This window comes from Moschus berezovskii, chromosome 1, assembly GCF_049115385.1.
Source record: "Moschus berezovskii isolate FMDL1 chromosome 1, NW_MosBer_1.0, whole genome shotgun sequence".
NCBI lineage: Eukaryota > Metazoa > Chordata > Mammalia > Artiodactyla > Moschidae > Moschus > Moschus berezovskii.
This window is the reverse complement of record NC_142460.1, coordinates 65,643,124-65,656,928: the sequence shown is the minus strand read 5'-3', so window position 1 is coordinate 65,656,928 and position 13,805 is coordinate 65,643,124. Positions and strand designations below refer to the sequence as shown.

The following is a 13,805-nucleotide window of genomic DNA, read 5'->3' as shown; positions in this document are numbered from 1 at the left end:
TCCACCTCTTCTTAATATCTTCTGTTTCTGTTAAGTCCATACCATTTCTGTCCTTTACTGAGCCCATCTTTCCATGAAATGTTCCCTTGGTATCTCTAATTTTCTTGAAGAGATCTCTACTCTTTCCTGTTTTATTGTTTTCCTCTATTTCTTTGCACTGATCACTGAGGAAGGCTTTCTTATCTCTCTTTGCTATTCTTTGGAACTCTGCATTCAAATGGGTATATCTTTCCTTTTCTCCTTTGCTTTTCACTTCTCTTCTTTTCACAGCTATTTGTAAGGACTCCTCAGACAGCCATTTTGCTTTTTTGCATTTCTTTTTCTTGGGGATGGTCTTGCTCCCTTTCTCCTGTACAATGTCACGAACCTCTGTCCATAGTTCATCAGACAGTCTATCAGATCTAGTCCCTTAAATCTATTTCTCACTTCCACTGTATAATCATAAGGGATTTGATTTAGGTCATACGTGAATGGGCTATTGGTTTTCCCCACTTTCTTCAATTTTAGTCTGAATTTTGCAAGAAGGAGTTAATGATCTAAGCCACAGTCAGCTCCCTCTTGTTTTTGCTGACTGCACAGAGCTTCTCTATACAGTCAGTCTGATTTAGGTATTGACCATCTGGTGACAGCCATGTATAGAGTCGTCTCTTGGGTTATTGGAAGAGGGTGTTTGCTATGACCAGTGCGTTCTCTTGGCAAAACTCTGTTAGCCTTTGCCCTGCTTCATATGCTCACATACCTTGTAAATTATCGTGTTCCTTGGATTATTTGACCACAGAATCCTCTTCCTGAGTAGAACCTTTCAGAGGTAGCATTCTGAGGAGTATGTTTTGGAAGCACTGCCCTGCGTTAACATCAGCAGAATGGTCTTAGTTGAGCACTGTGACTGTAGGTGCTGGTTATGTGTATGGAATGCCAGGTGGTAAAGGCATTCATCTCGTGTAGATTTCCAGCTATTTTGAAGGGGTTGTACTCTGGTGATTGAAAACCGATTTTGGTGGTGCTCACTTTCTTTTCCACACCTGTCAGAAGTACTGGAATACTGGGATCCTACAATAACCATAGCTTTTTAACGTCTCCATGTTTTCATCTTTCCTAGTGCCTCAGATGGTAAGAATCTGCCTGCAATGCAGGAGATGAGGATTCAGTCCCTGGGTTGGGAAGATCTCCTAGAGATGGAAATAGCAACCTACTCTAGTATTCTTGCCTGGAGAATCCCACGGACAGAGAGGCCTGGCCAGCTACAGTTCATGGGGTCACAAAGAGTCCGACACGACTGAATGACTACTCCTTTCACTTTCATCTCATCTATAGGTCAGTTATCCAGATTGGCACTCTAGAAATTCATGAAGAAATCCCTAGGCGCAGAAATTTACATGTTGACATTTCCATAAGAGCATTTATTTCTATTGGTTATTGATAAATATTAATATAAAAAGTCATTAATTTACAGCATATTAAGGCGACAAAGAAGGAAAGGAAAAGAACTACACAGGGGTTGATTCAGTCATTCATTGTATTCATGCAGATTTAACTCTAGGTTCTGGGGATAAAGCCGTGAATAAGAGAGGCAGGGTCCCTGCTCTCACACAGCTGACAGGGAGACCTGGATTTGTACTGACTTTGTCTCTCTTTGCTCTGTGACTGGGGACAAGCTACCTTAGTTTCTGAATCTCTGTTTCTTCACACTTTTTTTGTTTAAATAAGATTTTTCTTTTTGTGTTTTAAAATTCATTTATTTTTGTCTGTGCTGGGTCTTCATTTCTGCGTGCAGGCTTTCTCTTGATGCAGCCAGCAGGGGCTACTCTCCAGTTGTGATGCTTGGGTTTCTGTTTGCATGGCTTCTCTTGTTGCTGAGAACCGGATCTAGACACGGGGCTTCGGTAGTTGCAGCACACGGGCCCAGTAGTTGTGGCTGTGAGCCCTAGAGCATGAGCTCAGCAGCTGTGGCACACAGGGCCACATTTTAAACAGCCTACTTGAGGACTTCCTGAAAATTTCTGTCCTGAAGTCATGGGGATATAGAGGACCAGCATCCCAGAGCAGATGTTAGAATTCAACTGAATAAGGAGGGGATTTACAACGGGGGAGGGCAAAGGATGGGGAAAGCCTTGCATAAGATATCGACCCCAAACAGCATGAATAAAGTATCCATGTGACAGGAGAGGCAGCCTGGCATGAAGTATCAGAAGCAGGTGAGGAAGGTGTCCTGGTGAGAGACAGTCCCATGTGGGAAATCAAAGCTAGAACAGAGAGAGGTGGGCAGTCCTTCAGAGACTGAGAGGGGTCAGGAAGTCATCTTCATGGTGGGCTGCTTGATGTGGGAACTCAGACCCATGGTTTGTGAGAAGGGTATCCATGCGGAGTGGCAGCCTAGAATAGGGAGTCAGGCCCCAAGCAAGAAGAAAAGGGCGTCCACACATGGGGGAGGTGGGGATGAAAATAAAAGGTTGGTTACATACAGGACGATCAAACTGGTGAATGTTTAAGAATAATCAGAGCCAATTTCCTTACTCTAGAAGAAGAGAGTAACAGCAATACAAAGGAAGAAAACTTGAATTACATGAGAATTTCAAAACAAGTAATCAGAAACACGGAGAAAAAGAACAAAACTGCGTGCAATCAATTCTGAAGGAAGCAATATGCTCCAGGGAAAGCAGATGTCAAACAAATGCATAAACACAGTCATGAACTTATCCAAAAGCTGAAAACTTGTGACTACAACAAAGACAAGCATTTCAAAGAAAGTATATGATATTCTCTTTACATTCTCAGTCCTTTCCAACTCTTTGTAACCCCATGGACTGTAGTTCACCAGGCTCCTCTGTCTGTCTGTGGAATTTTCCAGGCAATAATGATATTACTTATTTCTAATACTTGAACTAAATAATTTCCATTGTGTCTTAAACAGAACTATAGCATCAAATTTGAATTGGATTGTATGTCAATACAAAATCATGGTTTTTAATATATATTTTAATAATATATTTCAATATAATATATTTATATATAAATAACAGAATTAAACATAGATGTAAAGTCTGTTATACACAAAAATGTATATATTGCACATTTATGATATATATCACACATTTATATACATATATTCTCTATCTCCAGCCACTCATGGGGCCTGCTGCTGCTGCTGCTAAGTCGCTTCAGTCATGTCCGACTCTGCGTGACCCCATAGACGGCAGCCAACCAGGCTCCGCCGTCCCTGGGATTCTCCAGGCAAGAATACTAGAGTGCGTTGCCATTTTCTTCTCCAATGTGTGAAAGTGAAAAGTGAAAGTGAAGTTGCTCAGTCGTTACAGACTAGTAGCGACCCCATGGACTGCAGCCCACCAGGCTCCTCTGTCCATGCGATTTTCTAGGCAAGAGTACTGGAGTGGCTTGCCATTGCCTTCTCTGTCATGGGGCCTAGAAGCAGTTATATCCCAATAGCAATCAGTTCAGTCGCTCAGTCATGTCCAACTCTTTGCGACCCCATGAATCACAGCACACCAGACCTCCCTGTCCATCACCAACTCCCAGAGTTCACTCAAACTCATGTCCATCGAGTCGTTGATGCCATCCAGCCATCTCATTCTCTGTCGTCCCCTTCTCCTCCTGCCCCCAATCCCTCCCAGCATCAGAGTCTTTTCCAATGAGTCAATTTTTCGCATGAGGTGGCCAAAGTATTGGAACACCCAGGACTGATCTCCTTTAGAATGGACTGGTTGGATCTCCTTGCAGTCCAAGGGACTCTCAAGAGTCTTCTCCAGCACCACAGTTCAAAAGCATCAATTCTTCAGCGATCAGCTTTCTTCACAGTCCAACTCTCACATCCATACATGACCACTGGAAAAACTATAGCCTTGGCTAGATGGAACTTTGTTGGCAAAGTAATGTCTCTGCTTTTTAATACGCTATCTAGGTTGGTCATAACTTTCCTTCCAAGGAGTAAGTGTCTTTTAATTTCATGGTGGCAATCAGCATCTGCAGTGATTTTGGAGCCCAAAAAAATAAAGTCTATAATCCATTAAATAAAATAGTAAATCTACTGAATCTGAAACTCCAGGTGGGGCCCAGCAATCTGTGTTTTGACTTGTCCTCCAACTTGATGCTCACAGATGTTTGGTAATCACTGTTTAGGGTGATTCTCTCGAAGAGGGAATCAAGTTGTGGTAAACTAGCAAATAGAGCCTATATTTTTGTCACATCTAAAACTACCATTCTATTTTATCTTATTCATTTATTCAACTAGATTTTTAATGAGCTGATACCCAGAAGTGGCAAGCAGTTCTGAAATCCCTTTTATTTTCCTACCATCTGGACTGTGACCTCAATGAAGAGTTAAGTACATAGAAACCTGTTTACCTTACCTCCCATGGCATTGATGAGAAAGACCAATCTCAACTTCCCCACCTATTGTAACTTAGAGGTGAGCCTCTGAGTTGTAAAATCTCCCAGTGGCATTAGCTACCTCTTAATTAGTGAAGTCTGAGCTATTGCTAACAGAGAAACCTTGAACTCACCTGTTTGTATATCTACTCAACCCTACCATCCTCTGTTTCTAACTGGTGGTCAATGGAAGACAGGAAGAAAAGGTATCAAAAAACCTTTTCTGGGCCAAGAGAAAGTTACCCAGTCACTCCCCTTGTTTCCTTTGTGCTTTCCTGTTTCTCCCTGCTGTCTTTATTCATCAGGTGCCTCCTAGGCTCCCAGAGCAAGGTGTCCCAGATAGGATCTCAAGGGCTGATTGCTTCATAGAGGGAAGTACTTTGCTTATGACTAGTGGAAGTCTGTTGCTTATGAAACTCAAATGTATGTGGAAGATGGTGTACTCTGATTAACGTAACTCTGAGCTAACCTCTTCATGCCCCAGAAGATACAAGAAAAGTCACCCTTGAACTCTTTTAGTTTTAAATTCATTTCTTCATCTTGCTCCACAGAACTTCAATTTCTCCATCTATTCTGACCAGTTCCTTTTAAATTTCTTTCCTGTTTTCGTCTTTTTTATTTCTTCTCTTTTTCATCCCCTATGTGTGAGTTGATGTAGGTATGTGGTCAAGATTCAAAGCAGAGAGAAATGGTCCACTGTGGGTTAGGATAAGAAACAGTGTGGGAAAATAGTGTGGGAATAATTTTATTCTTTTCCTTCTAGAAACTCTGATTCAGGTAAAAGGCAAATCAAAAATTTATAGCAAATAGATAAGAGCTTAAGCTAGATAACACTAGTCCCATATAAATACTAGTCCTCAAAAATAATAGTATGAATAGTATAAAGTCTTAAGCTTAGCTGAGGCAAGATGAGTTAATATTTTTAATGTCGTGTCAAAAAGTACTATAATTTATACCTTAACAATATTCTAGATCCTAAATCTTGCCATTAGTATAATTATTTTATAGAAATCATTGGCACAAACATCAGTTTCCATTGTTGTGTAACTTGACATTCCAAAGTATAGCAATTTAAAACACAATCATCATTTACTTGCTCATAATCAGGTAATTTGGGCAGGACTTAGCAACAGTGGCTTTGCACCACATGATCATGTAGCCGAGTCATCTGGAAGTTTCATAGGACCTTCAGGGATCCAAGTTGACCTTTCTCACGTGTATGGGATCTCAGCTGAGATGACCAGAAAGGCCAACTGCCCGGGCCTGTCTCTACCTCGCGGTCTGTTCTGCTCCAGGGCCGCCTCCTTGAAGATTTCCCAACAAATAGCCTTGTCTCCTTCACATTCAGGCAGGGTTCTAAGACAGCAGCAGGGTAAACTGCAAGGCCTCGTAAAGTGTAAGACCGTAATTTACCACATATGCTCTTACCACATTCTGTTGGTCAGAGAAAATCATAAAGCCTGTCCAGATTCAATGTTCGAGGGAGCTACAAAAAGGCATGAATACAAGGAGACATAATTCCCTGGTTATAAAGTTTCATTTTATGTGTGAACAAAGCTAGGTCTTGGCACCCTCTTGCTGGTCAAACATTATTCTAGATGTTTCTATGAAGATATTTTTAGATGAGATTAATGCTTTCATCTGTAAACTTTGAGTAAAGTGGATCACCTTCATCCAAGTAGTTGAAGACCTCAATGAAAAACGGTGACTTCCACTGAAGAGGGAATTCTGCCATCAGACCACCTTTGAAATCAAACTGCATCATCATCTCTTTCGAGGTGGCCTTTCCAGCCTGCATTCTTAAAATCTTAGGAAGTCAACCTGCAGATTTTGGGCTTGTCAACCCTCATAATGAGTCAGTCTTTTAAAATATATATTAATTATATATACACACACATGTACACATAAACACATATATATGGATAAATTAGGAGCCTGGGATTAAAGTATATACACTATTATATATAAAATAGACAACTGACAAGGACCTACTATGTAGCACAGGAATATATACTCAATATCTTGTAATAAACTATTATTAAAGACAATGTAAAAAAAGAATATATCTATTTATATATGTATACTGAATCACTTTTCTATATACCTGATACTAACACAACATTTTAAATAACTATATTTCAATAAAAATTTATCTAATTATATACACATGTATCTTATTGGTTCTGCTTTGGGAGAACTTTGGCTAATACAGAAGCATCTTGCAACAGACACCATGAATTTTCAGTTTAGAGACTGTAATCTCCAGATAGCTTAATAATAGTGCATGGTACTCAAGGTGTTTGTGATCTAGTTAGACAACAAGCATATAAAAAATTAGAGAATACCAAAGATGATAATGCAGAATTTACTTGCTGATAAATGATTTACTCTACAAGTGTAAACTCCACATACCTGAGGAATGTTGAACAAAAAAACTAGTTAAAGAAACCTGCCAACCTGAATGAGGCCATAAAAAAAAGCATAAATGTATAACCAAGCCAACTTGTCAGCAGTTTTCCCAATAAGGACAATGTATTTTATGGCTGGTAATAACACATAGATCATATTTTCATGTCTGGGATTGCTGTATAACCTTCAGTATGCCATTTCCCAGTTCAAAGGTGTGTCTTATTTTGAAATCTAAAACATTAAAGTTAAAACTGTTAGAGTACTGGATGTATTAGTTTTCTTTGGCTGCTGTAACAAGGTACCACAAATGGAGTGACTTAACAGAAATTTATTGTCTCATAGGTCAGGTAGCTTAGAAATCCAAGGTCAACTTATTGGTGGGGTCATGCTCCCGCCCTCTGAATGGGCTGGGAAAGAATCTGTTCCAACCCTCTCTCCTTGTTTCTGGTGGTTTGCTGGCATCTTTGGCAGTCCTCGACTTATGGATACATCACCTCAATCTGTGCATTTCTGTTCACATGGTATTCTCCCTATGTGTGTATCTTCGTCCAAATTCCTTTCTATATGGACATCAGTCCATTGGGATTGGGGATTACCCTACTCCAGTATGACCTCATCTTAACTAAACTAATTACATCAACAACTGTATTTCCAAATAAGGTCACATTCTGAAGTGTGGATGTTAGAACTTTAACATATGAACTTGCAGCTGCTGCTAAGTCGCTTCAGTCGTGTCCGATTCAGTGCGACCCCATAGACGGCAGCCGACCAGGCTCCGCCGTCCCTGGGATTCTCCAGGCAAGAACACTGGGGTGGCTTGCCATTGCCTTCTCCGTATGAACTTGGGGAGATAGAATTCAACCCATCACAATGGGTTGGAGTACTAATAAATTAAAATCTAAGATACTTTTAAATAACTCAAACTCTTCTAACAATGCTTGTGGTCTGATTTGTTACTTTGATAAAGGAAGACCTCTTTTCAGAGGTCAAAAATGGCATTTGGGCTTATGAGTTGTGTCTCCACGCTTTGCCACTAGACGGTAGCATCATTGCTATTTTTTTCTGCTGCTAAGTACTCCCCATTCATCCACAATGGGGACACATCAGATAAGAAGTAAATGTAGACACATTTCTCCAAGGGGTTAGGAGTAGCGAAGGTTATCAACTGGCAAGAATAGAGTGTTCTGGTCATCCCTGTATTGGTGATTCCTCTCCTGGATTTTTGCTGTGGCCTGTATGTTTGTGTACCCTCAAAATTCATGTGTTGAAACTCTAATCCCAGTGTGATGGTATTTGGCAGTGAGGCCTTTGGGAGGCAATTAGGTTATCAGGGTGGAGCCCTCATGATGCGATTAACGCCCTTATAAGAAAGAAACTGAAGAGAGAGGATCTCCCTCTCCCACCAGGAAGTGGGCCTTTGGAGAGAGAGGACCTGTCTCTCCCACCAGGAAGTGGGCCATTTCCAGACACCAGATCTGCTGGTACCATGATCTTGGACTTCCCAGACTCCAGAATTGTGAGAAATGAACACTTGCTGTTTAAGTTACCCAGTTTATGGTGCTCTATAATAGCAACGCAAACTAAGATAATTCTGACCAGAATCAAATCATCAGTCATATTAGAACAGAAGCCAAAGTCTCTTCTCCTGAATGGAATTCTGTGTGGAAAGCAGGGCTGGGTGACAATGGGTCTTATGAGTGAAGCAGGTCCCTTGAAGAAGAAACTAAGCCATTCACTGTGCAGTCATGTAGCCTCTTCAGTGGACAGAGCCTTCTCTCCCGGGGCCAGGAGATTTAAATCCCATCTTGGGCTTGGCCACTAATTGACAGCACAATCTTAGACAAATCATTTAAGTTGGTCTCAGAATCTTCACCTATAGACAAATTTTGGGGGCCTGTTTCCTTTGAACCATATTTTCGTTTGATCTTTCTCTCTCCTTCCTACTCCTCTAACTCACCTTTCAATGCTACCCGTTGAGAAACATTCCTTAGGTGCTACAATAGGGTCCAAAAAAAAAAAGAAGAAGAAGAAGAGTGTGACTGCCTTTGGGGAATTATGACATAGTAAAAATAAAGCATTTTGGTGCAGAGATAATTAGACGACTGAACAGCCTATGATCCTGTATTGCTCTGGGCTCCATACTGTAGGAATTTATAAACAGAAAAGGGTGGTATGAAGAAGCGGAAAAGAAAAGCTCTGAACTGGGCCTTAAAGAACATCCAGAAGTTAAGCTGCAAAGAGGAAGAGGGAAGAGGCAGCAGTTAATACAACATAGACATGGAAATTAAAACAAACAAGTTTTAGGGGTCCTTAACCCCTGTTACCAGTCTGTGGTCTGTTAGGAACCAGGCAGCCCAGCAAGGCTTCATCTGTATCTACAGCCACTCCCCATCACTCACATTACCACCTGAGCTGAAGGAAATAAGCTCAGGGCTCCCCCTGATTTTGCATTTATGGTGAGCAGCATAATTATTTCATTATATATCACAGCATAGTAATAACAGAAATAAAGTGCACAATAAATGTAATGGCTTGAGTCATCCCCAAACCAACCTCCATTCCCTCAGGTCCATGGAAAAACTGTTCCACAAAACCAGTCCCTGGTGCCAAAAAAAGTTGGGGACCACCGGTACAGGGGTTGTGTTGGACACTATGAAGTTCTATGACTACATACTGAAATAGACTCAAGCTGATTTTATTTTATTTAGGTGCCATGTTGCTGCTGCTGCTGCTGCTAAGTCACTTCAGTCGTGTCCGACTCTGTGTGACCCCATAGATGGCAGCCCACCAGGCTCCCCAGTCCCTGGGATTCTCCAGGCAAGAACACTGGAGTGGGTTACCATTTCCTTCTCCAATGCATGCATGCATGCTAAATCGCTTCAGTCATGTCTGACTCTGTGCGACCCCATGCTAGGTACCAGCAATACCATCTTCATGCAATTGCAGTTGACAGCTTACTCTTTTGAAATAAAAATTTGCCAAAGTCATAGAAACTTGTTGGACTAGGGGGAAAAACCCAAGATGTAAGACACACATGGGGCAGAATGCCCTGATCATCTTGGGACCACGGTGTGTGGGCATTTCATATGCCAGAAATGTACTAGGGTCTATTGCATTGGTCAAGATAAACCTTTAGGCACTCACATCAGCTTTTTGCTATGATTATTATTCTTTTCATTCTTTTTCTTCCTTCCTTCCTTCCTCTCTTTTTATGCTCTTATTTGCAGTATTCAGGACCATTGTGGCATGCAGGATCTTTAGCTGCAGCATGTGAACTCCTAGTTGTGATACATGGGATCTAGTTCCCTGACCAGGGATCGAACCCAGGCCCTGTGCATTGGGAGCATGGCATCTTAGCCGCTGGACCACCAAAGAAGTCCCCGGATCTTTTCAGCCCTTGCATAAAGAAAAGAAATATATCTAGTTGTTTGACCTAAAGAATCCACTCACCTCCCTCTTTAGTGTCATATGATAAGACCAGACTGAGGTGACTTTCAAGATTTGCCAGTGTTTCTGGAATGCCAGGGAGCTTTGGGTTGTAACTGCCCATGTGTCACCTCCAGCTATCTGCTAGACTGCCTCTTTTCCTTCATATTCAGGTTAACCGTGACAGACTCCTGCGGTGCTCCTTATCTTTTCTGTCACAGCACAGACTGGCCTTTCTGACTAATATGTACGAAATTAGCTTTGATTTTGTCTGAGAGCCTCTAGATTCATAAAATATGCCAGCTGGAAACTGACTCATCCAATTCAAGTCCCTAACTTCAGAGTGTTATGGTAACTGTTACAACCCTACAGGCTGGTGAATGGTAAAGGTAGAATGGGAAAGGATTTCTGACTCTCCACTGGGGGCTACTTAGTCTACCGACGAGGGAGGGGCACTGACTGTTTACCCATGTATTCCATGAAAGGTTTCTCCTTGTTTTAACCCTTCAGTTATTTCAGCAGAGGGGATGACGTGGTGGCCATACAAAGCCATGTGATGATTATTGTCTTCTCCCTGTGGATAACATCCTAACTCTCCTTTCCTAGATTTTCATGGCTTTTTCACCATGTGCCCTTCTGTAACCGTGGAGGAGCCCTTTTCTCTTCTCTAAGAGAGTGCACCACAGGATGACTTCCAGCTTGCTTTTCCCAGGGGAGAACACAGGTGCTACGGAAAGAGATGTCTCATGAAAAGGAAATTTGGTGTCACACAGCTTCTTCCTCATAACAGAAAGGTGGGGTGCAGTTGAACAACAAAAACAAATATCTAAGTTGTTTGAACCAAGGTCCATGCATTCATTTATTTCTCAAGGTAGCAAGAAGATAAAACAAGTGAAATTCCATCTATAAGGAGTTACAAATGATAGTAAGCCCAGGAAACTTGAGCATATAAATCTATAAGGCAAATAAAACAAATATTTTTCAGAATGTGGGGATCACACTTTAGCTAACCTGGGGAGAGCCACTCCAAGCCCCCAACACCGTGACACCAAGAATCATTCTCAACTGATTGTTTTGTTTTCTAAACAAAAAGTGAAAAGACAAAACTGACTTAAAATAATATAAGAAGAAAAATTTCATCCAGAAAGACTGGATGCCCATCAAAGTCACATCTCTTCTTCTGATTCTTGTTCTCGTTCAGGATTTTTCAGGAGTCCAACTTCTGAGGGGCAGAACCTCGTAAATCGAGATTTAACCAACCTGAAGACAGAATGAAAATCATCTCGTATTATGCTGTTTAAAATTAAACCCCCAAATTATCTGTATCTATAATACAACAAATTCCAAATTATCTGTGCAAATGGAAGAGGTACCCCCAAAAGAAAATCACTTTTATTTGTCTTTGGAGCTACCTGCGAACATTTTGTGGATTAAAGCAGTCTATAAGCAAACAGACACAATAAAGCTGTAATATGTAATGACTGTTTGCATCATATTCAAAATTTATAACTTTAATAATTTCTAAAACAAACAAGAGAATCTTTGGACTGAAGTAAGCCCAGATGAAAGAGCTCAGCTGTGTGTTAAAGAAGCCCTCTCTAAAAAGGAAGCACACAAAGGCATCTCCTTCCCCATGTTGAGCCCCATGTCAAGTCTGGGCTGTACTGGAGCCCTTACTGTGTCTTCGGAGAGCTGCTTCTGTGCTGACCCCAGGCTGCTCTACTGCATGTGATGATCCTGGATGCATTCAGAAGTTGAAAGAAGTCACCTCTATTCTTGTAACTATTTTCATAGATTAAGAGAATCTGTAGGTGTGGTCAGGAAATTATCATTTTGGCATTGGAAGATATGAAACTTCTTGGTGGCAGAAACTGAGCAGGCTCTTGACTTCTCTGATGTAATAAAAACTATGTAAAGCTTTTCCTGTGCAGCATTATTTGTGAAGATGTTTCACTGTGACTATGTCAATAAAACATAGCTAACTTTCAGAAATACACAATATGGAAACAAACTGATAAAATCATTCTCATTTTTTGAAAAAATGTCACTAGCCTATCTGTATCTATACACTTGCTTTCTGCCTTTCTTCTCCCAGTGAAGGTCTGGCTCACCCCTCTCAACATACCTAGTTTTTACTTGTGCTCTGGATCTCACTAGAGTATGAACTTCCTAAGAACAGAGACTTCATCTTATTTACTGCCCTAACTCTTGTCAGAGTCTAGAACAATGTCTGGGACACAATGCCTCACCACATATCTAATGGTTTAGTGGGCTTGTGGAACAGTCTTCCAGGAGTTTATATCACTCATCTTGTGGTTGTTGCTGAGTCACTCAGCTGTGTCAGACTCTGGGACCCCATGCACTGCAGCACGCCGTGCTTCCCTGTCCTTCACTATCTCTAGAGTTTGTTCAAACTCAGTCCATTAAGTCAGTGATGCCATCCAGCCATCTCATCCTCTGTCACCGACTTCTCCTCCTGCCCTCAATCTTTCCCAGCATCAGGGTATTTTCCAATGAGTTGGCTCTTCGCATCAGATGGCCACCAGAGGTAATTCTTCAGTCACTTGCAACTCACCATTAATTCCTCCAACACACAACTGAGCAGTATCGGTAACATCTATTGACTTATCAAGAGCCAAGAAAAATGACTCAAAATCATTTGCCTTGATAATTAACCACTGACCTTGCTCCCAGTGTCCTCAACTCTTCAAGGCACTCAGTTCAAAGCACTATTCTCATGAAAGGCTAATACTTCTAACCAAGGTGACAACTGGGACAGTGTGTCATTTTTAAACCCACACAGTCACCTCCACAACTGGGACAGTGTGTCATTTTTAAACCCACACAGTCACCTCCATATTGCAAAACCTGAATACGTGCTAAATGAAAGGAATTAATTAGTTACTTCATTCATAGATTTATTCCTGATGACTCCTAGAAAATAAAACAAAGAACTGTTTATTTATTACCAACTAATTGTTAACGAGTTGACTCACTGGAAAAGACTCTGATGCTGGGAGGGATTAGGGGTGGGAGGAGAAGGGGACGACAGGGAATGAGATGGCTGGATGGCATCACCGACTCGATGGACATGAGTTTGAGTGGACTCCGGGAGTTGGTGGTGGACAGGGAGGCCTGGCGTGCTGTGATTCGTGGGGTCGCAGGGTCGGACACGACTGAGCGACTGAACTGAACTGAGCTGACTTGTTAACACAGAGTCTAAGGACTCCTCCTCTTCCCCACATCTGCTCTCTGAGTTGTATCTGCTATCGTTGTTGTTCAGTCATAAGTCGTATCCAACTCTTAGCAACTCCATGGACTGCAGCACGCCAGGCTCCCCTGTCCTTCACTATCTTGGGGAGTTTGCTCAAACTCATATCCACTGAGCTGGTGATGCCATCTAATCATCTCATTCTCTGTCACCCCCTTCTCTTCCTGTGCTTAATCTTTCCCAGCATCGGGGTCTTTTCAAATGAGTTGACTCTTCATATCAAGTGGACAATGTATTGGAGGTTCAGCTTCAGCACCAGTCCTTCCAATGAATATTCAGGACTGATCTTTGTGCTCTGTCAAATAAATTCTGATAG

At 41.5% G+C, this 13,805-nt stretch overlaps 2 protein-coding genes across 2 annotated transcripts in view; both read right to left on the bottom strand.

Moving 5' to 3' along the window:
• The window catches only part of ADGRG7 (adhesion G protein-coupled receptor G7), a 91,686-nt gene extending 85,505 nt beyond the window's left edge, over positions 1-6,181 (bottom strand). The window contains exon 1 of the mRNA XM_088839522.1: positions 6,052-6,181. Within this exon, the coding sequence (XP_088695648.1) occupies positions 6,052-6,181 (130 nt within the window). The remainder of the gene's footprint in view (positions 1-6,051) is intronic.
• A 4,876-nt stretch (positions 6,182-11,057) lies between these two features.
• The window catches only part of LOC129547113 (transmembrane protein 45A-like), a 131,191-nt gene continuing 128,443 nt past the window's right edge, over positions 11,058-13,805 (bottom strand). Inside the window, exon 6 of the mRNA XM_088836572.1 lies at positions 11,058-11,478. Within this exon, the coding sequence (XP_088692698.1) occupies positions 11,385-11,478 (94 nt within the window). The 3' untranslated portion in view covers positions 11,058-11,384. The remainder of the gene's footprint in view (positions 11,479-13,805) is intronic.